The sequence below is a fragment of the Etheostoma cragini genome, chromosome 4 (genome assembly GCF_013103735.1).
Source record: "Etheostoma cragini isolate CJK2018 chromosome 4, CSU_Ecrag_1.0, whole genome shotgun sequence".
In the NCBI taxonomy this organism is placed as follows: Eukaryota; Metazoa; Chordata; class Actinopteri; order Perciformes; family Percidae; genus Etheostoma; species Etheostoma cragini.
The window spans coordinates 22,732,051-22,758,656 of NC_048410.1; the positions used below are offsets into that span (position 1 = coordinate 22,732,051).

General features: G+C 40.0%; 1 protein-coding gene across 5 annotated transcripts in view; it reads left to right on the top strand.

The window, feature by feature from the left end:
• Positions 1 to 26,606, top strand: part of si:dkey-166d12.2 (rap1 GTPase-activating protein 1) — an 89,011-nt gene that overhangs the window by 697 nt on the left and 61,708 nt on the right. The window contains exon 1 of one of the 5 annotated variants that reach the window (XM_034868312.1): positions 15,152 to 15,268. The exons of 2 other annotated variants lie outside the window; for them this stretch is intronic. In XM_034868312.1, the coding sequence (XP_034724203.1) occupies positions 15,225 to 15,268 (44 nt within the window). In that variant the 5' untranslated portion in view covers positions 15,152 to 15,224. Of the gene's footprint in view, positions 1 to 15,151; positions 15,269 to 26,606 lie in introns of those variants that run through there. 2 more of the 5 variants (XM_034868315.1, XM_034868313.1) reach the window with 2 other exon arrangements.

Consider the following 26,606-nt stretch of genomic DNA (forward strand, 5'->3'; position numbering starts at 1 on the left):
AGCAGCACGGGCAGTCAGCAGCATGGGCAGTCAGCAGCACAGGCAGTCAGCAGCATGGGCAGTCAGCAGCACTGACAGTCAGCAGCACGGACAGTCAGCAGCACAGGCAGTCAGCAGCACAGGCAGTCAGCAGCACGGACAGTCAGCAGCACGGACAGTCAGCAGCACGGGCAGTCAGCAGCACGGGCAGTCAGCAGCACGGGCAGTCAGCAGCACTGGCAGTCAGCAGCATGCAGCTCTTTGAACCCTGCGTATTCATAAAGACTCTGAGCTTCAGTACTGAAATGGCATTGATGCTGATGTGAAACTAAAAGAGGTTTTAGTGCACAACCTTGTAATTATAGACCTGTTCACTGGGTGCTTAGGGAGGAAACATGGTCTAACCCTTTATGCCTTGCATTTATCTGGAAGTAGAGGGCATTCTGAGCGTTATTATCAAATGCAGGCTCTCATTTCTTTCCAAATTGGCTTTTTACACAGTCTGTCAAGATGCCTCTTCAAACGCAGAAACGAAGTGCAATCGCACCATAAAACGTTAAGAAAAAAGATCTGGATGTGCCGTAATTCAATAAAACAAAGAAGTAATCCACTGCCTTAAAAAGATCCACAAAAAGGGTCACGGTGTATTAGATGTATTACCTACCACCATTAAGTTGTTTTCTGTTATATGAAATATTTATGAACCATATGGGCATTCCAGATGTCATTATTCCACAAATTTTTGAAACATGCAATTACCTGTTTCAGCCACCAGGGGCAGTGCTCTAAAGTCTGGTGGATTTCTGAGGACTGCTTCTCAGACCTCTGCAGGGTAAATCCAGACAGTTAGCTAGACTATCTGTCTAATCTGAGTTTTCTGTTGCACCAACAAAACAACTTTTGAACGTACACATGTTCCACCAAAACAAGTCCCTTCCTGAGGCTATTCTGCTGAGGCACCGTGGCTCTGAGCGCTGCTTGGCACCGCCCAAAACGATTGTGATTGGTTTAAAGAAATGCAGATAAACCAGACCACGTTCTTTTCCCATCCCCGATTGCTTTGTGGACTAGCCAGACCCTCCTCCACATCGCCATGGAGAAACGTCTGGCAATGTGAGAATATGCAAGCAGTAAGAAAGTGGGCTGATAACGTAATCATCATTGTTTAAACAAAGCTGTTTCTATTCTCCAGTTTTTTTTCTTCCCTATTCCGTCCTGTGTTGCAGCCATATACTGGATGCAGACAACTTTTTAACTTCAGATTATATCCAATACTACTGTTGAGTGCCTCTATTCTTGCGTTATCGACAGTCATGGTAGTGCAAGCCACTTCAGTAAACAAGAGAGCCATCTGTTTCGGTTTCCTCTGTACTGTAGGGTGAATAATTCATGACTTGGCCAACTGTCAGCTCGGGTTTCAGAATTCAAAAAACGGTACCCTGTGAAGAATGCCAGTGCCGTGTTACTTTTTTAATTGAATGCCTAACAAAGTGGATGACACTCTCACACAGGAAATCATATCTCACCAATCTGGAACCATTAAAAATGACTGTGGCATTTTATTAAATCTGTAAGTGAGGCAGCTGAGTATTTGAACGAATTAGACCTCCTAAAAAGAACCAGTTGTAAATGATTTTAGATTTTTGGACTTACTCATACAGGATCATATGTTTCATATCAAATCAAACATCATACATACATATTTTCTCTAAATGAATCGTCTGAATCTTATAAAGCCGATAATTGGAAGATCAACTGGACCAGATATTTAATAGAGGTCCAAAACCTTTTAACCAGTCATACTCCTATGAAAAGGACACACATAGAAGTGACTTGACATGGGGAAAAAACTCATGTGTTGATGGTTAAAAGTTAAATCAGGAGAGACCTAATTAAAGAGTAAAATAAGTTTAATTAACATGGTGCATAGTATTATTATATTAAAGAGTATTTAGTGGTTAGACTCCATTGCAATGTTAAATTATTAGTGGTATAGAGGCCATAGATATATGTAGGAGTATCCCCCCCCCGACAGAGTCTAACACTGGTGGTGGTGATAAAGGGATAAAGTAAGAGGCTGAAGAGCTGGATGGATGTTAATGTGGAGCCGGGCCTCTGATGATGGATGAACCCTGGGAGCTGGGAATGATGGGAACCGGAGGTGAATGGGATTGAGGAGGGTTGCGTTGTCTTTGCCTGTAATAACAACTAACAGCAGCAGAGTAGATCAGATTTAAAGTTTGAACGCAGCAACGCAACAGCTTACGGAGATTGTGGCAATATCTGGTGACTCAAAGTGTGGATGCCCGGACTCAGCTGATAACAATGCAGCTGATTAGGTTGGGAGAGGGAGAGAGGTGAAGCATAGAAGACTTCCTGATATACAGTACGCTAAGCTTCATTTCTCTCTTTGCTAAGCTATGAAGTGACATCACCTAGCCCTGCTTTGCATTAAACAAAAAACACATCTTGAAAATACATTTTCCCACTTTATTATACAAAGAATTTAAAATATTATGCAGAAAATTGGCAGACTTGACAGCACAAATGTCATTTGGGTTGCAATATATTCCACTTTTCTGAAAACCCCTACAGAAGTGACAGATGTAGTCCTGGCATTTCCGTCAGTTTTGTGGACTCATTTTCCATTCCGGCTTGACCATCGACTCATTTATACATTGATGGTTATCTCTGGCGCTCAGTGAATTCCTTTGAAAAGCTCCTGTGTGTGCAGGGTTTGGCTCAGTACATTTAATAGAACCCACAGCTCTTTTGTTTTAAATTTGCCGTACTCCTTGCCGTCCACTTTAAGGTTGACTTTGACCCCTCTGAGCTGTGAGGTCTCTAGGCCTTGGGTCCAATAAATGATGTAGAAAGCAGAGCTCATGACCTGAAATTACGGATAACCCTGTTAAGAAGGGCGTGCTGCATTTTCAGCGCTACATTTCCCAAACCTGACAATCTTGTGATCCCGTAATTCTCGCATAATACCGTGATATCAGCCAGGGTTAAAGAGGACTCCCTTGACACATGATCATTGCTTACATTGTCATCTCAAGCCCAGAAGTAAGGCACTTTATTATCACTTCTGGGTTTGACAATACTGTGAAAACTGGCAATTCCAGCTCAGTCTCAGTGGGTGCAGAATCCTGTTCATCATTTCACATTGACACAGTGGTTGCCAGTTCCCTTTTTGTGTCTTAGAAAATCTTGTTGCGGACGTTTGGAGGACACTTGCACACAAAACCGTCAGTCTATTGTTTAAGTTTACTGCGTCATTGATAATTTTTTATCAACGTACTTGTTGTATCATTGTTAGTCATTCCGTTTTTTCAGTCAGATTATTAATATTAATGTGCTGTTAAATTATGATTTTTTTATATAGATCAAGGTAACAGCAGTATATAAAGTAAAAAAAAAATAGCTCCAACTTTACCAGCTGTGGTATTAAAGGGATGCACACAATTAATCACTACTATAATCCATTAATATAATGGATATGATTTAGCACTTAACTAAGGTTTTGACTGCAGGGCTTTTTTATTTGTAAAATAGTATTCAACACTGTAATGTTGCTACTTTTACTCAACCTATACAGTGCACAGAGACCATCATATTAGATACTCATCTATATGAATCTATACCTTTTACTGGTAGGAAGACACTTCAGTGTACAGTGTGATCGCGTGCAGAATGTCATGCTTCCTCTAAAATAAAATCATCTACATCCATTTTTTTCCTTCAGAATGATAAGCAATCATTTAATGCATCCATGGTTACGTTATTGTTACACCATGACAGTCACACAATTATCAGATTTAGAAAAAAAGCAAACCGTTGCACACGCTACACTACACAGCTGGACTTTTGAGTAAAAAGCAGTGCTGTCAAACGATTAAAATGTGTAATATATATTTAGAATATAATATAAATATTGCAATTAATCACCGTTTTCTTCTATTATAAATGTCCCTTGATTTTTTTTTTTGTCCCATTGTTTGTTTTCTCATTTTAATGCTCTAATCAACATGGAAAAGTCAACATGGAAAAGTGGATTGGCTTGCTTTGTGCAAATGTTTTATTTTTTAATCTAAAACAACATATAAAATAACATATAACATATGGCGTAAAGCCTACGGTAGTGTTCAATTCCACATGTAACCTTGTCACTTGGAGCAGTCATTCACACTTGGAGCAAATAATCTCTCACACAGTGTAACTGTCCATCAGCCCTCTCTATGCTACTGAGGATGGAGAAGGGGACTGCAGGTTAACAAGGGGCAAGCATTTTGGACATGTTGCTAACATGGGGATGACGTCCACCCTCAAATCGCCTTTTGGTTATCTCTTATACTACCAATAGTGATAGTTATCATTTCCACACAGCAATGATCCCATTTCCTAAGGCCCCACGAAGCCGATGGCCAGGGACTAGTGGCGACAATGGCCAGCTGTGGCGTCGCCTCTCGTTGGCCCTCGTCGCCTTTCTCTGCCAAAAATTAGCATTAAATAATGTAGCCAAAAGTAGGAATATGTCCTTCCTCTGGACATTAAAGGATGTGTCCCTGCTGCTGCAGTGGCTTTGAACAGGCCCTGCACTACATCTGTTTCATTACTCAACGACCGACCCTACTTGATGTCTTCTGGTGATATGTAGCCTCATACTGAACAGAAAACAAGTGTTTACAATTACTACGCTTTAGTCCAAATGGACAGTGGAGCATTTGGAAGGAAACACGCTGCCTCTAAGCAAGCACATACTAATGATAAACATCTACCCTAACATGTTTGTAATTAGCCATTTGGAATCCCAAATAATCACAATGTGTTTTGGGCAAAACAGGTGTCTATGAAGTCTTGACCTGCAATTCCAGAGTATTTTCGAGCTTCCGGAAAATGTAAATGAAATGGCATCATGGATTCGCTGGAGGTCCCCTAGTGCTTAGGTGAATTTGATGTGGACTAGTTAAAACAAAGAAAGAAACATTGTTCCTGATAGTTATGGACAGTGAGAGGAAAGAGGAGTTGTCTGTGGGGGAGTAAAACCATATCTGCATGTTTATTATCACCCCCATCAGGACAAAGTTCCCTTAAACATAACAGCTAGGTTGACATTTTCTTTTAGTCTGTTTTTGAACAATAGTCAGGTGGCTCTATGATTATTGAAAAAGGTTTTGCTTGCTATAAGAATTTCTCGTTGAATGCTGGCCACAAAAAGATCTCTTTACAACACATTTGTAATGCAAAACCCATAGTCCATGTTCTTTTCAAAATATATTCCAAAGTTTATTCAAAGCTTATATGTGGCTTGAGCGGTCTGATTTAGTCAAATCAAATGGAAATCTATAAAATCCTTCTTTTGTTTCCACTGACTTTCTTTGAGCAGAGAGATAGAAACAAAAAGAAGTATTAAGTACTAAAAAGTCTGTAACTTTGTGTCCAATTTGATTAATATGATAATCCCATACACACAATGCTGTCCTACTTATGGGGCCCATAGATCAAAAACTCTTCTTATCTGTGTTGCTCTTGAGAACATGCGCAAACAACCCATTTTGTCATTTAATTTGGAGGGCTTACTCCAGGCAGGATGGGAACATTAATCTGTGTCATGTTGCACAAAAATGAAAATTTCAATTTGGATGACTGAGGATGTTGCAAAGTGGGAGCATGTAAAGTGAAAAAGCAGAGAGCATTGGGGTAGGCCTAACCCACAGGAAAGGAAGTCTTGTCCTTGGTGTGCCCTTATGTTGCCCATCATCCATCATTCCAAAACACAGACGTCCGGAATTGGCTTTGGTTCCGGTCTGAAATTTGGGATACGGGAGTTTGCTGCATCCCTGACTTGAATACTGTTTATTAGAAATGGAAAATGATCTACAGTAGACCTGATACTCATCTTCCCTTTCAAACATACATGCATTCAACAATTGCTAACATCAGAACAGCAGGAACAGCAGCATTCAGAGTAGAAATAGGCTCAACCTGTTGTATATTTCTTTTCAATAAAGGGTTGAGATGGACATCTCTCAATTATTGAGAATAATTATAATATAATAATTAACAGCTTCCTCTGGCTGCACTTATAAATGTCTGAGCACTGAAATCTTTTTGAGACTGTTGACATTTGATAAGGATGATTATTACCTATTTATATATTGAGTAAAATCACACGTCCTTGAACGATAGTGTAGATTTTTTGTTTAATATTTGTGCACTTAATCTGCTTTAAAAAATAAAGCCAGGTCATGCTCAGTTTGTTTCCTTAGCCGATGAGGTAGTACTGACTTCTGAAACATTTGTTGTATTAAATTTCTCAACCTATTTGATACATAATATTTCCCGTCATGCTAAACGGTGCTGTTTCTAATACTCAGATGTCCTGTGGAAATGCATTCAGGGATGATCCTGATCCTGTCAGAGTGGTCTTGATTTGACTTACAGACCTCTAGTTATAAGATAATTGCCATCCCATAGATCCTGTCACAGCAAGTCGTCTCTTATAGGAGCGTGCTTAGCAATTCCCAGCTGAAGTCTGGGGCCCCTCAAAGGGTCAGGGCCACAGTAGGGATTGGACTATTCCAGTGCTGTCAGATTAGGTGAAATGTCACAGTGGGAACAAAGGCAAATGAAAGAGCGGGTTTGCCTTTTGATGCTACAAAGGAAGTCCAGGACTCTTGCCAACAGGCATGAAAATGGAGATCACACTGCACTCTGAGCCTCAGTACCACAAAGCACAGTCCCTCGCCTTCAGCAGCTGTTTCACGCAGGCATGTCTTAGGGTCGTACTTTATGGTAATGATGTTGTTGTGTTGAAAAGCATGCAAATGTCGAAACATATGAGCATATGTTAGGAGCAAGTGTGTGTATGTCCATGTGTGTGAGTGGTCCATTCATGGTGGCCCGTTAAGCAAATTCAAACACATGCACCAGTGGCACACACAATTGGCAACTAACTGGTGAACATTGAGGAGCATTTAGCAGCAAAAGAGCCAAATATTTCCCTCAGGGGTTAGTGGAGACTAAAAAATTTACAATGGATGCTCATGTTGCTCTGTAAGTGTTTGCTAACAGGTTTTTAGTGTTTTAGACATTTGGCAAAAACATAAAAAGAAGGATTCTGGGAAGGTTAAAGTTGTGATATTTCCATCTATTCCCTTTTGACAGTTTCAGATTAACATATGACTTAACATATAACATCTGACATATGAGAAATTAGCTCAGATTGGCTCCAGGAAGCATAATTTGAACCGAACCGCGCCTGTTAAGCTTCCACCAAGCTCAAGTTTATGCATATATGAATTAAATGAGCTGTTTTTGCCATGCCTGCATACTTTGCAGTTGTCTTTTCTGGAGGTGTAGTAGGCTATGTTTGAAAACTAAATCAAGAAAGATAAATAATCTGATATTATTCTGAAATAAAATCAATAGGAGTTATTCTGGCTTCAGCATTACATGAAATGAAAATAACCGATGTTTTTTGCTTAATTTTTTTTTTTTTATTTATCCTGACACATAGGAAATTATGTATCTTGAATATATTTTAAAATAAAGTTCAGCGTGCTGGTACATGCAAATTCAATTTGCAATGATATTTTCACCTAATGGTCAACAGGATAAAGGGAACCCTTTTTTATCATGATGCCGCTGTCCATGGTGCTGGAAGCAGTTCCGTGTCTTCTGTGTCCAGTCCGGCTGGGGGACAGAAGCGTCCACGCTTTCTGCAGCTTTGTATGAGACTGCTTCTTATAAAGCGGTCTGGTCATAGTCTAATTATCTTCTTCAAATAAAGAAGTTGTTGGACTTGTTGCTCGTGATTTGTTTTATTTGATTCACAAAGCATTGTGGATCTCTGCTATTGGGGAACAAATAGCATCCAATTGTTGCTCAATAGGTGCTGCTAAACTTCCACTTTAGTGGTAAAACATATTATTTTATTAGAATAATACTTACAAAACTACAGGACTAAAACTCGTTGGATTTTACAAGTAAGTGAAAAATCTCTGAACTCTGTCATCAAACAGTACTCATGTAGCAATATGTTGTTGGTTGATTGGGGGCTGTTATATTAACCTTGCTCTTCCTCTTCTCTATACTGGCCCTGAAGCCTTCCCAAGTGATTGCAATAGAAGACATAATGTACAACATCAAAGTCTACATTCCATGCAAAAAAATATAATCTGGAGTTCACCTTAAGCTAGTATCGGTCTTCCACCCCACGCTTCAAAAACTCTTTTAAAGTAGATTACAAAGGAATTCATCACCTGACTTAAAATATCTCAGAAATGCCCACTGCAATTTACTGAAGCACAAAATAATGTCATCAGTAGCTTCCTTTTGCCTTTTTGTCTGAACAACAGACCAAACACCCAAACATATTGAATCCATGATTATTTTAAACCAGTGGGAAAAATAAGGTGCCTGTATTCTCTTGCATTGGCAATTCATTTTGACATTTCAGATTTCTACAGTGAAAAAGAACCTGAGATATTGCTGGTACAACATTTTATTGACTTTGAATATTATTTGAAAGTAAAGGGGTTGTTCCTACATGTTTTGGAGCCCAATTTATCTTCAAAACGAGCCAGCTGTTCGTGGTGTAAAAATACAGTACTTGGTCCCTTGACCAGCAGTCGGGATATCCATGTGTTTCGTTGCTCTTGTTATTGTTGACGTCGGTGTCGTTGACTAAGGTAACGTTAAGGTTGCTAGCTGCAGTCTCCTCATTAACGCTAGCTGTTTCCCTCACGTCAGTGTTGTCGTTAGTTTGAAGCTCATGAACCGTACCTGATGTTTCTGGTTGGACGTGGACCTCTGTTGACGTTTCTGTCTCTGGCACACGCGTTGTTTTTGTATCTTTCTGAAGCCGGGCGGCTGACCTAACGACTTACAAACTTAACATGCTTTTTTTTTGTTTCTAGGTTTTCAGCAGTAAAAAATCTGTTACGGTCAGACCACAGGCATCAGACAGCTTTTTCTAACTACCTCCTGTGGATAAGCGAACTTCTGATAGGGTGTGCCAACTGCTTGCCTTTAAGTGATTCATCAAGATTTGAGGTAAGTCACGTAGTGTCCTCTGGGTAGTGTAGTTTTTGTAACATTACCGTCATTACCAATCTCTATGACACTGACGCTTTCTCTGTCAGTGGTAGGACAAATCCTCACACTGGAGAATTGTTGGTGCTTTTACAAGACATATTACTTAATTTATGTTTAATAATTATTATTAGTTGATTGACTAAGCCATCAATCAACTAATCATTACTAATCATTAGGCATGCAATTAAACATACAATTAAAAACAATCTCTATCAATAAGCCCTTTTTGAAAGACTGACCATGCATTATTACTTTATGTACTTTATTTTAAGAGCTCAGTACTTATGAAACTTGAAGATGATATGGTTACATAATCAGACATTTTCTCTTACTCTCTCAGATACTTAAATGTCATTATACTGCAAAGTGACAGGTCATTTGAATAGTACCACTCCCCAATTACGTGTTACATCCACAAATGCCAAGAAGACAGAAAACCAACAAAAATATCTTGTTTGATGGACAGGTTTGCATCGACGATGTCCTTTTCGTATTCACAGCCACATCTTTTTGAACTGTGCATTTTTTGTAAGAGTTTTTAATGTGATGACTCTAAAGCGTCTGTGCAGGTCAGGTTGAGGTTGTTGGCAGTGGACAGGCCCTGAGGTCTGAATGAATGATCATTTTGATGAGGCTGTACAATTTGAAATCTCTGGCTGCCTCCTCTTTAGCCTTCTCATGTGGATAAATCAAAGTCAGCCCCTAACTGAGTCTCTGTTGCTCCTCTGTCTGCAAAGTCATTATTCCAAGGATGGGCCTGCAGGGCTCTCATCTGCTTGACTCAATCCTTACATGAAAAATATACTTGGTTTCTCTCTCCCTCGACCCTCCTCGCCACATCTCTCTCTTTATTTGTTCTAATGGGCTTCTGCTCTTGGTTCCACCCTGGAGGATGAGTTACGTGTCCTGCTGGGGTCTTTCAGCGGGATTGTGTGAGTGTAGCGATGCTGTAAATTGCTATTCGCTGTGCCCTCACTCTACATCGCTCTTGGGGAACATTCACAAAATCGCCCATTCTGTTGGTGTGATTTGTGTCTTGATTATCTTTCTTTGTCTCCTCTCCAACATCTGTGTGACTAGGAACAGGGTGTACGTAAACAAATAAAGTAGAAATCAAGGCAACTGGATCCTGTTATGCCTAATCATGCTCTGTTTCCACACCCCTATCACCATTGTTAGACACACAACCTCTCTTTTGTTCTCTTTTGCGTCTTTTCTTTCTATCCCCCTAACTTCTTTTTTTTTTCTGTGACGCCCCCAGTCCCCATCCTCCTCTGTTATAATGACCTGGAGAGGAGTTGTGAAATTCATGGCATTCAGATCTAGAGGGTGTTAGGGAATGGAGGACAAGAATAGCGTCTTGAGTTGCTGCTGGAATCTTTCTGTCTTTGATGAGTGTGTTATACAATGTCAGCACGCCTGATGATATTGCTCCCGCAATTTGTGGAAGACAGAGAGAATCTCATTTGTTGCATTTGGTTACGGAACATTGGCTTCCTCTGAAGAGCCATTTTCTTCTCCATAATCTTGCAACTGTACTGACCAGTAACTTGTGCAACAACTTGAAATGGAATAATGGACAGTGTCGTAAAGCTACAGGAAAACAAGAAAAAGTTGTAACGTTTTTGTTCGTGAGCTCGTGCGTCTCTTTGCTGTTGTCTTTTCTCTTTGCTGTGAAACTCATCATAGGCGGTCTGCTTAAAATTCCAATTTGTTGGTGTCAAACCGAGCTCTCAAACAGCCCCTGAGACACTCAGCTGCTTGAGAGGATGAAAAGTAGTTCCCATGGCTAACAGTGAGGGGTAATGTTGCTCCAAGACAACTTGATTAGTCTTTTGCCTTCCTTTTTTTCATTTGGCTTCCTCTTCCCTGTTTGCCTTTCATGCATAAAACCCTGAATGCAATTTTAATATTCAGCTTCATCATTCAATGGTAAATACTTGAAATTTGGGGGTCGCTGTTGAACAGCGCTTGAAATGCAATTGATCAAAGTCTTTACTTTTAACTAACGGGTTTGTGATGCTGACATTCGCTGCTTGTAGGGTTGAAAAAAATATCCCACTGAAAATAAAATTAATGGTGCTGTTTGAAGCAAAGCAAAAATGCATTTTGGCCCACAGAACGTCAGTCAAAAAACCAAAATGAAAACACGACTGTGAGCATTTCAAGCCCCTGTCCCTATTATCTTGTCAGGGGTGTAGTTGTGCTCACAGCTGGTAAATATTTAATGTGTCTGTGTTGTGCTTTGCTGTTCCCACTGTACAGTATTTGCTTCTTTGTCCTTAAGAGACCCACATGAGAAGAGCAGTTGCTGCACATGAAGCTTTACTGACTATTCTACCTGAGGAGAGTGTGGACATTTGGACAGCCAATGTGTTCGTGCTCACCATGCTGTATATCAGCTACTGTATATTCAGATAGCTGATCAAGGCAGCAATCTGTTGCAAGTGCAGAGATGTGAACTGCAGTTTTAACCACAAGACTAGACAAGCCCTCTGGGTTTTTGTCTGTGTCGTAATCCCTTTGTCCAAAACAAACGATTGTAGACAAGAAACTTTTACTTCAAATTTTCTACTTCTTATAGTGTTACTCACCAAGTTCCGTCCTATTGTTGTTTGTTTTTTCGGTCTATTTACCTAGCGCTGTGACAGCAGTGTTTCAGGGTGAACTGATCCTCAGCTTGTGGAGGACGGCCTCTCATTACCATCCTCGTCCTCCCATTGCAAGTCAAGTCCTTACACTCAAGGCTGACATGCTTTAGAAGAGCACTCCAGCCAGCCTGCCACGTCTCCCAAATGAAACCCGTGGACATGGACTAATTGCACAAAACTGCCCTTTAATGTACCTCACACAAATCACTATGAATAGCTTCTTTTTTTGCTCTTCCCACATGCTCACAAAGGACATTTTTTGAGGGACAAGGGGAAAGCAACAGTCAAAATATCTCTCTTGAAACTACATTACTTGAGCTGCAGTAACAAGTTTGACATTAGTCCTGAGGTCATGCCCCAGATATGTGACAAAATGCACTATTCTGCTATTGTAAGTTGCTGTTTTTCTACACTTTACTATCCTAATAAAAATGCGTTGGTCCCAAAACGAACAATTCAGGTCCATTGTCATAAAAGATGATTGATTGTTCTTTATTAAGAAACAAAATAGCAACGAGGCAAGTGTCAATGCAGGTCCATCGGTATCAATATCAATCAGTAAAGGAGCTGAAGGACCTTGGTGGGGGACACTGTGGATATGTATGGCACATTCCTGTGTCCTCTCCTCTAAGCTTGTAATATGATTTATAGCCCATGTCTGGCCAGAGTCCAGCCAGATCTAATAAAATCACAACAGGTCAACAGGGGAGTCATCAGCACCCCCACATTATCGCAGATGCTTAGGGTAACAACAGGACAATAAATGCACTTGGACCTGACAGGGTAGGGTAGGATATACTGTCTCATCATGGCAGAACACGTTGTAATTTACTAAGATAAACCTGTGTGGAAGAGAGGCAGCGGGACCGCCGCCACAAGCAGAGGGAGGACATGAATGGAGAGAAGAGCAGAGAGGAGGATGCAGAGAGAGAGCGAGGGCGAGAAAGAGATGACATAGAGAGGAAGGAGAAGAGAAGGATGGGGATGTAAGATTGCCCTCTCATGTTTGACCATAAACAGACTTGCTCGGCCAGCCGATTGGGAAAGATGTCACTTTCCTCATACCCTGATGTAGGGCTCACTTTGACTAGGCTCTCCATTTGATTACCTAGTGAGTTCAGACACTTATGAAAGAACTATAATGCAGAGTTTCAGTGGCAAACATGTTGTTCTGGGTTCTTTGAGGAGAAGTGGGATCACGGCAAAATCTTCAAATGTGGGTTATAGAGCTGGAATAACCAGGTTGAAATAGGTCAGGTAACAGGAGAGACTTGTGTAAATCAGATCATTTGGTTTGCCCTCTTTTCAGTCCAATTTAGTTGTCATCTAAGATGTGAACCAGGTAATCTGACAGCAAACTTGCAATCATTAGGTTCTAAACTGACTCTTCAACAATAGTCCTGTCAAAAGGAAAAGCAGGTGTGCCAAATGACTGGCATGGCACCTTGACATTGCAATCCCAGCACAGTACAAACACGCCAGATCACTGAGCCCTCCCAAAGAGTAAAGAAAGAAATATTTTAGTCTAAACATGGGCAGCATTAGTATATCTGCAGAGGTTTAAAGTTGCACACTGGGGTTGTGGCCTTAACCAACTGCCACTTTGCTGGTTTGAAAGCCATGCTGTCTCTCTCTCATGGGTGGGTCAATTTCTCTGGGTGTAAAAGCAGAGAAAGGGGAGGTAACCTTGCCCCTTATGACCTCATAAGGAGCAAGATTCCAGATTCCATGCCCATCTGAGATTTCATTTTCTCAAAGTCGGAGCAGGATTCCCAGGGCTCAGTTTACACCTATCGCCAATCATAGTTGCTGGGGGACCATAGGCAGGCTGGGTGAACGCATATTAATGTTTAAAAAACTCATAAAGTGACTTTTCATGCCATGGGACCTTTAATATTGCACATAAGTGATTAAGCTGATGCATTATAACTTGAGTTCAGTGACTGCTGCCTCTGTAATGGCAGATTTGAGGTTTGGCTTTAATGTTGATCCTAAGTCAATCTATATACTTTAATCATTTAGTCGGTTATTATAAAAGTAACCAGCAACTATTTTGAAAATTGATAAATTGTTTTAGTGGTTTTGTCAAATAAAAATGTGACAAAACCACTAAAACAAACGTGGGTCTAATGTCTTTAATAATAAACAAAATGTATTTGAGTTATGGATTGTTGGTCAAATAAAACTAAAACTAACAAGTTATTTGGCTCACCCAGTAAGAGTGTGTGCCCCAAGTTGGCTGAGTCCTCCCCCTTTCCTGTCTATCCACAGTACAATTACAGAGCCCAGAGAAGATATGGAGGGGAAAAAACAAACAAACATGTACTTTGTTTTCCCCCCCTCCATGTCAAATTCAAGATCTCGCAAAAGTGTTTGTCCCAGCACCTCTTTTTTTTTTTCTTCTTTTTATACATGTCAAAGTCAAGAGCTCGCAAATAAATCTCGGAATCTTGCAAAACCAAGATAAGATCAAACAAAAGTGTTTATCCCTAGGACATGTAATTTATCTCTTTCTTTTGGTCTTTTTTTTTTCTCCATGTCCCCTCCGGGGTTCCGTATACAATAAAGGGAAAAGCTTCCAAAAATAATACAGAAAAAACTATTTGAATACAACTCCTTGGTCCATTGGAAATTACAACATTTCACTTTTTTCTGACATTTAATAGACAAAAACAATTTGCAGATCAATGAAATAAAAATATCCGTTAGTTGCAGCCCTGAAAACATACCAGAACATGAATCCTGTCTCAAAGTGTGCTGTTAGGTCTACATGTCTTCAGGTCTACATGCCTATTTCTTACAAGACCTGTTCTCGACCAAAGAGCTCTAGTGAGGGCCGCCCGGACAGCTCAGTTGGTAGAGCGGGTGCCCGTATCTGGAGGTTGGCTGCTCGATGACGTGGGCCCAGGTTTGGCTCCGCCCTGCGGCCCTTTGCTGCATGTCGCTCCCCCTCTCTCTCTCCCCTTTCATTTCTTCAGCTGTCTTCAAGCTAAAAATGCCCCAAAATAAATTAAAAAAAGAGGTCTTGTGATTCACTACATGTGAATTGCTTGTCAGAGTTGATTGGCAAAGGGGGAAGTTGCCTTCACTGGACCTAGGAAGGAAATGTAAGTGTCTTGTTCCCTCTTCTTGCTGGGAATGAGAAAGAACAAGCCAGATAGAGCCAAAAAATAGTCTTGTTTGTTTCCAGGACAACGGGACAGCCAGATGCACCTTTCTCTTAATCTGGCTGAGATGGAAGCTACTTAGCCAGAGAGCACAGAGGAGACACAAGGAGGGAGGGCCGAGGTGTGTACACACATAAAATACTCTCAGACAAAAACACACACACACACTGGATAAAGGTTGAGACAAGGAGGGAGGAGAGAGATGTAGAAAGAGAGGAGAGCAGCATAGAGAAAGGAACAGAGACAGAATAAGCAGGAGGTAGCCTGGTGTTGTAAACTGCACTAATACCTGTGCTCACCTGGGGAGCCTCATCAGCTGTTCAGCAGGATGCCTCAGAGGAAAAGGAGTTTCACATTTGGAGCTTATGGAGGGTAAGATGGAGGATCAAACTCTCTGGGTGTGATTTTGGAGTTGCCAGCTTTGTGTATGTGTCCCTGTTAGTGTACCTGTTGCGTGTTGTAGCTCAGGGAGTTGCACTGCACCTGCTCTACAGCTGCAGAACTAGACGACTCTGACAAGGTCAGAGGCTGTCAGCGCTGTGCTCTCCCAATCTACAGCTTTAACCATAATTAATGAATAGCTGTCGCAATGCTAGAAATAATAACCGCAAAGGGAGAGGTTAAAGGGAGTGCTTCTGTGTTTTTGATTGGCTCATTGGGATGATGATTGATTGTCTCGGTCATGTTGGTTTTTTAAAGACCTTTTCAGAAGTTGTGTCGTCAGACACTGCAAGGAAATAGGAAAATAATCTAAATGTATCATAGTAAATACTGCAAACCCACAGGTAGTATGAGAGAATTGGTCAGACCATTAGTGTCAAATAATGTTGTCCAAAAACAATCAAGAGCATCTCTGGAGTGCCGCATATTTTTGACCCCAATATCTCTGGTTGTTCATCATCAACAGAAGTGGTGTGTCATTCTCAGAAAGACATCTTACGTTGGTAATACGTAGTTATAGTTGTAAAATTAAATTAAAGGCTTGTTTGGGTAGTATATTTCACTTTGAGAAAAGTGAAAGTGATCAGCTGAATCTCAGCCTGATGAGAAGGAGGGTGTGAAAGCATGCCATTTTGTATAGTCACAGGCTTTCATTTACGCAAGTCATGGCTTTTGATGTCGTCAGAATGTGAATCAGAGGTATGAAAAGTATTTGTATGAGCAGTGAGCCCAGAGTGTATTACAATTTATGAGGCAATTAAATTACTTTGGCTATTGTGTTTTGCTGCTGGTGGGCTCTGCCAAGTCTGCCTAAAAAACACTCACAAGGCTCAGTTTGATATTTCAGTGGTAGGAGTCAGGTTGAAGCTAGCCTGAGTTCTCAGGCAGATACTGTGACAAGGAAGTTCTATGTAGGGCATGGAAAACAACAATTTTGGAACAGCAACTGCTTTGTTTTGAAAATGTGAGTTATTGAGTTATTCAGATTTTTTTAAAGATCTGTACGTATAAACTGAATGATTGAATGGTTGAGACATTTGAGACTATTCAATTGTATCACAAATCTTCACCCCACAGAGAAAGACCCATGAGATGTCAATCTCCACTAGGCCTGGCAGACGGTTCTCGTCAGTGTCATAGCCAACCAGACCATGAGGGGGTGCTGATATTGACTCAACTATTAGGTGTTAGACAGTTCAGGTCCACCAGATGGGACTCCTGGAAGTGCTTGGTTCTTATGAAAACCTCAGTGGACTAGTGTTTGTGAGGTTGGAATTTAGCTGTGGTAACTGCAATCACTTCAAAATACAAATTCCATCAAGAGTCTTAATGTGGAGGAAACAACAAAACTTTCTGGTTGTTTAGGTGCTTGGATTTCCTCATTAGTACTGTGTTTCTAAATGAATACATTTCTAACTTTCTAACTTCTAACATTATGCAAAGGATTAATAATGGGTAGCACAAAATGAATGTCATTCAATTCAATTTCAATTTTATTTATATAGCGCTAAATCACAACAACAGTTATCTCTTTGTGCTTGCCATAAAGAGCAGGTCTAGACCGTACTCTGGGATGTTATTTACAGGAAGCCAACAGTTCCCACCAAGACCCAGCACTAGGCCACAGAGGCAAGGACACTTCCTTTAAGAAGCAGAAACCTCGAGCAGAACCATAGCTCAAGGTGGGGGGGGCATCTGCCTCGACCGGTGTGGGGTAGGGGAAGAGGGAGACAGAGAGAGAGAGAGAGAGAGAGAGAGAGAGAGAAAGAACGAGACACAGACAGACAGAGAGAGACATGGAGAATTGTAGCAGAGGGTGTCGAGCAGGAACATGGAGGCAGCAGGTGACTCCAACCACAGATCCAGAGCCAAAAGCGCCTGCAGGAAGCGATAGTAGGAGAAAGGAGAGGGGCGAGAGAGCACAAGACTCCGGGAAAGAGTTAAAGTCGAGTTAGTAACATGCATTAATGGAATGAGGTTGCATACATTGTGGCAAGCATGCAGGATTACTGGTAAAGAAGCTAAGGAATTCACTTTTCACTTTAAGTGTATACTATATTTAGAATATTTTCCCTTTACCTTGCTGTCAGACTTTTCCTCCAGGTTCCCCAGAAGTTTCTCCTCTCTCTCATTTGGCTCTTCGGCCTCTCTCGAGTTCATAAAGTTATCCTCTTGTTTTCACATTAAATGCCATGTCCTCGTCATAATCACTCATTTTAATTTTAATTTTATTTTTTTATTCCATACTGTAAACCGAGGAGAGTCTGACCACAACAGCTGATCTACGGCTCTATACAGTGTGCACCACAGTTGTCCTTTTGTGTAGGAATACATTAAGAAAATGTATGGTCCCAGTAATGGTTGTCTGATAGCAAGGTAAAGCAGTGAAAATGTTCTAGATATGGCATAGACTTGAAATGATAGTGATTGTTTTTATGTGCTCCGTTTTTTAAGGTGACTTAAGGATGTTTTGCTGCTGACCCTAAGTAATGTAGTCACAACGGGCCGCTGACTCAAGTTACTTTATTAATGATTCCTATGAGTTTAATCGAGGGAGGTGAGAAAAGGTTGGAGACATATACAGTACTTTGAATGCAAACCATTACATTGTAGCAAAGATCTACCTGGGTGTGTAAAATGGTAATGTGGTAATGGTGTTAAAGGTTTAATGAGCATGTATTAAATTATTTATAACCCCAGTTTTCAAATGAGTTGACAATTGTTTGTAAGTGGAGCTTGGCAGAGCAAAACCTGTCCTTGTCCACACAGTCCCCCGGATTGTCCTCAAAGAACTCCACAGGACCAGTTTGATAGTTTATAGGTTGCAGGTAGAGGGATTGTGTTCCATAATTATTTTGCCCCCAAATTCTCCACTCCAAGTTTGATCCTATCTGAAAAGTCACAGACCTCCTAATGTGATCTATAAACTTCATTTTCCTCGGGATTCTTTGAAAGTATAAAGCTGTCGGAGATGAATTAGCATGTTTGGTTCAAGAAAAACTAAAATTAGTTTTTTACTTTCTAACTTTCCTAACACTGTTGGCTCTTGTTTTGGCTCTCCAGGGAAATGAAAGCCTAATGAATAACAAGGAACGGATTCTCTAACAGAAATGGATGGAGCCCGGGCTTGACTTGGACCATCAAATAACCAGTCTACATTTGTTTCAGTATCTGTCCTTGAAAAGGTTATTTTCTTGCAGCATCATTTCCACAAACAATTTAATGGAAATTGCCTTTAGCAGATAATAACCTGGCAATTTCTACAAAACACTCGTAAACAACAGCAAACAAAAGCCGATGAGCTAAAAAAGGACAACTGGAAATTGTGATCTATTTGAGCAATCAGTTTTACTGCCTGTGTTTGTTAATATGCAAAATCCGAGTGGGCAATTATGTGAAGTGGGCAAAATGATATAAAAACAATAGATGGTTGACAACTGTGTGGGTAAATAGCTCTTTTTTATATTACATTCAGCAAACCTTTTCTTTAAATGTCCAACTGTTAAATCCATAAAACATAGGGATAAGAAGGTAGAAACTTCCCTACACACGCTTACATAGCTCGACGTGAGTGACTTGCCTATTTAGAGATTGGAGGTTGGAATGGTGAACCGAAGACTTACGGAAGGCCAATCGATGTCGCTGGTGGTTCTACAGGCTGTAGACTTACAGCTGCCTGGTTCCCTTCTGGTGAGCAAAGTCAGCTTTAAGCCTGAAGGCAACTCGCAACTGTTCAGCCAAGTTATTTAAAGTGCTGGTCTGACAAATTCATGTTGATGAACTTGAAAGGGATATTTCGCCTATTTTGCCGAGGGGTTTTATGAGGTTACTTATCGATAGTCAGCCTGCAGTATATTACTGTTAGCACACCCTCAGTTTTGGGAGAATCATGCAGGAGTACCAACATGAAAGAAAAGCATTGTCCTGGAACACAATTTATTTAAGACACCTAACAAAACAAGTACATGTGTACGCTATATTTAGAATATTTGCACCCCTTTACCCATAAACCTCCCTACACAAACTTAAATGTCTAGCTTGATGTGAGTGACTTGCCTATTTTGAGATTGGAGGTTGTGATGCCAATCGATGATGCTGGTACTTTCAGAGGCTTAGACTTCTAGCTGACTGGTTGGTGAGCAAAGTCAGCGTTCAGCCTGAAGACAACTGGCAACTGTTCAGCCAAGTCAAAGACTCTAGGATGGTGCGCATAACCCTCTGCTCTGTTTGAGTTTCCCTCAGGTGTCCTACCTCCTCGATGGTGATGTCGAGGAGGAGGATGGTGGGATTGTGCACCTTCACTTTCAGGCGTTTAAGCTGTTCTAGAGGTGCAATGATTAGGTGGTTTTTTGACATTTGACAACATTGACTTGGTATTTAGAAAATTGTGCCGAGGATTTTTGATTGTTTTTGATGTTTCATAGAGCAAACAGTCTAATAAGTAAATAACCAGCAGATTTAACAATTATGAGAATTTATCTTTAGTTGCGGCCTTAAGGTATCTGCGTACTGATACAGATGCATTTAGTGAGAGATGTTATCTTTTTGATGTTATCTGAGAATTTGTCTTACATTAAAAAATACATGACTAAATAAGCAACAACAATGTTGAGTAAAGTTTTTGTAGGGGTATTATTTGTTAGGGGGTTAACACTAAAAATCTGTGAATAAATAACACACCAACTGTCAACCGATTCTGGATTGGATTTCGCCCACGACTACATCAAAAATCAAGCCAAAACTAAATACAACTGCAATCACTTGTCAAAAAAGACTTTCTTCTTCAAGGCCCATTGGGACGCACATGTTCAAATTAAGCTCTTGGAGAATAAATGCAACATTTTTGCACACTTTTGTAACTGAACATAGACCTTTATTTTGGTGTCCTTTTCATTCTTATTCCCTTCTTAACAAGTCTTGTTTTTTTGAGAAAGCCAACTTAATGCTCACTCCAGATATCCTATTGGTGATTTCTTCTGTTTTCTCTCATTTCTCTTCAAATCTTCACTTGATTTTGAGAAGATGAAAATGTTTACCATTTTATTTTGTGAGGACGCTGCCGACCTGCACCATTTCCCAGCAACCTGCCAACTGCTGCCTTTTCCCACTTAAGAGTTTGTTAGTCACTTCTACTAAAGCTGCATTTTAATTTAGTCAGGAATTTAATTTTGGAATTTAATTTCCATACTGATGACAGCTTGGAAATTAAATTGGCTGGCAAAATTCTGGTCCACTGCCGTATCCGTAGATCCACATAAAGCAGCTGCTGTGAGAATAGGAACAATGTAAAAATATGTATTATTCATCACACAAGCATACAGTACAGTGCAGCAAATTTCAATGTGTGCATTTAACCCATCCTAAGCATAAGGAGCTGTGGACAGCTAACAGCGTCCAGGCAGCAACTTTCAGTGTCTTGCTCAAGGACACTTTGACATGTGGATGGAGGAGACCACGATCGAACCGCCAATCTACCCCTAACCCTAATTTACCTCTGATCCACAGATTCAAGACAATCGCCGTTTGTTATAAACCCCACAGACTGAACTTAACGGTTCACAACAGCTCAAATGTATCAAGTCTAGCAGAGGAAGAGGTAGAAAACCCCCGCTATACTTTAAAAAAAATTTTTTTTATTGTGTTCATTGAATTTAATTTTGCTAATCACATCAAGTTATACAGGGTACAACAATTATACAGAACCCAGCAAACATTTTTCACATTGTTCTCCCTCCCATCGCCCCACCCACCCTCTGGATACAAACAAAGAAATAACATGCTGTATATGCCACATATGTAATATAACATATACAAATTAAATTAGAAGAAACATAATAGTGACAACAAATTATAATATAAGAAAACATGTTGAAAGGGATTGAAAAAAATGATATGTTAAAAAAATAATTAGACAAGAGGTTAAAAGTTAAGATAGAGGGTGCTTCTCCAATCAATATTCAAGATCCCAGTGCTACCCTCCTCCCCCAGGGCTTGTTGCTGAAGTAGTTTCAACATTAACATTATGTCTTAGGAAGCACATAAAAAGGTCTCCAAATAGCGTCAAATATTCTGTTTACGTCTAAGAGTATACGTTATCTTTTCCATTGACATGATTGACACCATTCCTTTGATCCACATCCCGAGTCTTGTAGGTTCACCTTGTAAAATACACGTCTACAAATCTAAACTCTTTCATTTAAAATTGTATATTTGTAGGATATATACCCAGAATGAAAAGTTTAGGATCCAGTGTATTTGATGGATCATATTAATAAAATATTGCCAAAAGGTTTTCATTTTCCTGCATACATATTGCTAGATGGTGCTTCTTGCCTCATTGCAGTTGATGCATGTATCAGGAATGTTATCATCAAGTTTGTGCAAGTCAACTGGGGCTATGTATACTCACATCAAGCATTTATACTGTTAAGATTTCAGGTCAATGTTGACTGTCTCCGAGCCTTCTTACATGCCTCATTACAGACTTTTCAATGGTATTTCATCATCTATATCTTCTTTCCATTGTCTTAACTTAGGTTTGGAGGATTCAATGGACCCAGACACAAATAAGTCATTCAAATATGAAATTAAACCTTTATCATAAGAGTTTTTTATAACTGCCGACTCTAATGAGGAAATTACAGGCAAATCTAATAAATGGTATTGAGATGAGGCTACAAAGCTTCTAATCTGGAGATATTTAAAAAAAAAAAAAACTCTTTGGAATGTCATATTTAGTTGATATTTCTGCAAAAGACATTATTCCGTCTTCTCTGTACATATCATGCACATCCCTCAATGACCTTCTCAAACTTTACATATGCCAGTATGTCCCCTCACCACTATATCAAGTGGTTCCATAGGAAGAATGAATAGCGATGGTGATAAGGGACTCCGTTGCGGGCAGCTTCTAGATAGAAAGTGTTTAGAAACCACACTGTTGGTCAAGACTTCCGCAGTAGATCCAGTACAAAGCAGTCCCACCCATTTGCAAAATATATCCCCAAAGCCAAAGCGGTTAAGCACGTAGGACAGATATGGCCATTTGATATGGTCAGGATCAGAATCAGAAATACTTTATCGATCCCCGAAGGGAAACTCTGTGTTGCAGTTGCACAAATAGTAGAAATATAAATAAAGAATTATAAGGACTGTGAATATGGACGGTATTTACATAGTTAAAGGAATTATTATGATACAGTATTTACATCATTAACATAATTAAGGAGTTGCAATGGTGAAAAGTGGGTTAAAAAGGGGTTAAAAAGACCGTCTCCAACAGAGCGTCTCAAACAGAGGGTGAATACAGATGCAGTAGCCATGGGCAATATGAGAAAAATAAAGTGTTGTTTTAACATGAAGCTAAGGAAACATGTTCTAGAAGAAACTCAGTGAATCTAATAAGAAGCACAATAGATCCTCTTTAATCTAATTTTGAATCTTGTTATGAGCAATTGCTTTAAATGTCTTGAACACTCATTGGTTAAACGGATTTAAATTTACAAGAGAAAGCCCCTTTTTGTTACCTTTTACCTAGTTGACTGTCCATCCTCGAGTGTCATGTGCCTCGACAGTAGTTGGAGGTGTAGTTATTGATGGGACTGTCTGTTTTTCACTCCTGACACAAAAAGAGTGTGTTGCCTGTGTCAGCGGGGATAATCGCCAACCGTATTAGAGACTTGCAAACAAAATGTCCATTCTCAACACTGAGCAACAAACACAGGAAAAGAGCAGTCCACTCACCAGCAACATGCATAATGTTTGCATGTCGAACTTTGTGAATTATGCAAATGTAATGCAAAGGTGAGTTGTATCTGACAGAAGCAAAGGCTGTCAGAGTGTGCATGAAGTTGATGTTTGATGTTAGACACACTGAAGTGACACTGTTTCCAGTTCTTACATCATCCCATCCTCTCTTCTTTATCCTCTTTTATTCAATATTTTTTACAACAAATACAAGTACTGAAATAGGAGAGAGGGGATGAAAGACCGAACTAGAGATTTTAACAGGCTGGTCAGCAGGCTGAAACTAAGGTGTGAATACAGACATGCACAGATATACAGATACACTGACCCGGTTTGACCACTCAGCTTGATTATGCCACCTAGTGATGTGTGCATTGAATATTTCCCCACCGCTCCCTAAAGAGCAGGGTTGGGCATCATCTTGATTTCAACAATTCTGATTCTAATTCCCATTCTTCCTTTTGATTCCGGTTGTTATCGATTCAGTTTTGATTTACAGTTTCACCGGGATGTTTTTCAATGTGTAATAAAGCCACACTACAACCCCGCTTACAATTTTCCATTGCTGGAACACAACAATGTGCCTGGAAGTACAGTGGCTGCCATGGAAACCATTACTTTCACATGTTAAATTTGGAACCGAGGATTGGATTCCAAACCAGATTGTCCAAACGAATCCGATACTAAAACGATTCCAAGTTGGAACCCGTTCTCGATGCTTAAACTTACTACAGAGTAACTTAAATGTGTAGGCCAACAATTTAGTAATTACCCTTCACTAATGTTGGTGGACTTACAAGAATCCGATTTTTTTATAAGGATGGTAAAAGTTATAGCAGGGACTCCAAAACCCAATTTTTGTTTTATTATTTTAAAAATGCAAATTGGTTAGACCCTTCTTGCATCCTAAATCCCAACGTCTTTTAAACCCCACACCTCCAATATGTAGACTCGAGCCGAGCTAAGGTTATTTTTCTCTCCAAAACTCTAACATACTAACCATTTCACCCTTCTTCTGTCAAACTCCAGGTTGTGTAGTTCCAGAATTTTTTGTGTGGAGTGCCCCTTTAAATTTTAATCCACTTTTTTTAGTTATTACATGTAATTTGTTGATAAATTAATAAGTGGATCAACATTAAATTAACTGGCAACTATTATATTAATCAATAAATCCTGTCAGTCATTTTTCAAGTGGAAATACAAAACATTGACTGGTTCAAGCTGCTGAAATGTGATGATTTTCCACTTTTTATACAGAGTAATGGTTCTTTAATTTTTTAATATATTCGTGATGTGAAGAAAGATTCTAGGAAAAGGTGATTGCCGTTTTCAACATTTTCAGACAGTTTTAGACATAACGATGAATCGAGAAAATAATTCGGCAGATGGGCTGGTGGACGGTCAAACCAAATCCGTAAAAAGTCAACTTTCATTTTGAAATGAACAGAGTTTTAGTCTGTGACGCAATGACGTTCATCCTTATTTTATTATCACTCATTTAAAGCCAATCCCTGATGTTTTTTCAGGTGTTTGCTACATGTTTAAAAGGCGCTCGTTATATTCAAATAGAACAGTCACATGATTAAACCACGACAGTAAATAGAACGGTCAGATTGGGAGTCTTTGAAAATCAACCTATAATGTTGTTTAATTATGAGAATGTGTTGAAAATACTTGTTAGTTGGAGCCCTTATGCACAGTTACCTTATTATATTACTGTCTCATGCTGGCCCCATCCTGTAGTGCTGTACTGTAGATCTTAAGTAATGAGGGAAAAACATCTGTAGGGGCGTTTAGGCGGAGCTGTGTCTGTGGTTGAATTAATTTGTTGAATATGCAAAGAGACCATGTCCAAGCTAAAACCAGGTTTAAAGCTGCTCTTTACGGAGAAAACTATACAGTATCACAATGTGCACTCGTTTCATATCAATCCGAAACCTCCCTGGGCATAAATAAATGATTTTAAAAGTAAATATGAATAATTTATAATGGGCGTAGTAAATCACATGAGATGCGCTGTAAGTGTTGCCTCTGAATGCATCCCTTACTCCAAACTCACCTGGGGAGAATATTGGTTTGTGACATTGCCGGGAATCTCATTCATCTTTTTAAAAGGTTTTTCCGTGAGAGCTATAATCAATATGTTGTCTTTCTTTCAGTGTAGACAGAAATTGGTTTCAAACTGTAGGTGATCAAGTATTGATTTAATAGCACCTAAGATTCTACTGGACATGTCAAAGTCACATTGACACAGTTGACATTACCCTTTGGATTGCATTTTAATTCTTGAGAAATCTTGGAAAGGCAGAGAGCGTAGCAATGTCTTCCCAGGTAATTACTCAGATGACAGCAGTAACCTCACTCTGACCTGAGTCTCCTTGTTACATTGCTATTGCACACTACACTTTAACTTCAGTTGCCTTCCTTACTTTATTCACTTAAATGGGACTGTCAGCAGGATGGCTTAATTACCTTTTATGATGTTTTCCTGTTGTTGCTATTGACAAACGGAGCGAGCGACTGTGATTGTGTTGACATCGAATGACAGTGGTGATTATTTGGTTGGCCTAGCCTTGGCGAGATACTCTGGAAATCTACAGTTCCCGCAAGATCACAATTGAATCTGCTAGTTACTCTGGCAGCCAGTATTGATGCTCATTACCTTTACCCTTGTAGCCGAGCTGCACCAATCATCATCGGTGTATCTGATATAGGCGGGCCAGAGGCGAGCTGAACAGATGACGACACTTTAATCTACCAGCTAGCTCCGCTGGTATGGGCCTCTGGATACGTCGTCCAGCGTTGTTGTTGGGATTGGTCGTTGTGTTATCCAATTGCATGCAGTGAGATTTTCAAATGCACGCTTAGGGCCGCCCCTCATTACTCAATGCCGGACTGTTAATCTTTCGATTTGGGTCTGGATTTCCAGGCCACCTGGGAGAAAGGGATAAGCGGTGATTATCAGAAGATTGATTTTCCGCATTCAGGGAGTAACCCAAAGATTGATTCAGGTGGGAGTTTTTTCCCAGCATCATTTGTATGCATGGTGAATAGAAGGAAAACCCTAACCCCAACAACAGCCACACAAAACCCCTATCACTCCTACACCAAAGCACCAACAGAGGGAAAATGCCTTTTCACTTTTTTCCCTCTTTCGCTCCTTGGCAGTTAATTCTACCTGCAAGCACACATACGTTATCTTTCTCCCTCTGTCATTATTCGTCCAACAGCAACATTTCTTGTAATTAATTGCTCATATATATCCTGCATGCCTTAATTTACCTTTTGAATTATAGGTATTATATCTCACTATTTGGCAACCACCCCCATTCAGACATTTCTGGACTTCTGCCCTGCATTGCACATCTACACGCTGCCCCTTCTTTCTATCTTTGAGGCTATCCCACCCTGTTTAGACTTGGCAAACGGCTGGCAGTCTGAGGTGTAGATACAGTGGGTACGGAAAGTATTCAGACCCCTTTAAATTTTTCACTCTTTGTTTCATTGCAGCCTTTTTCCAAAA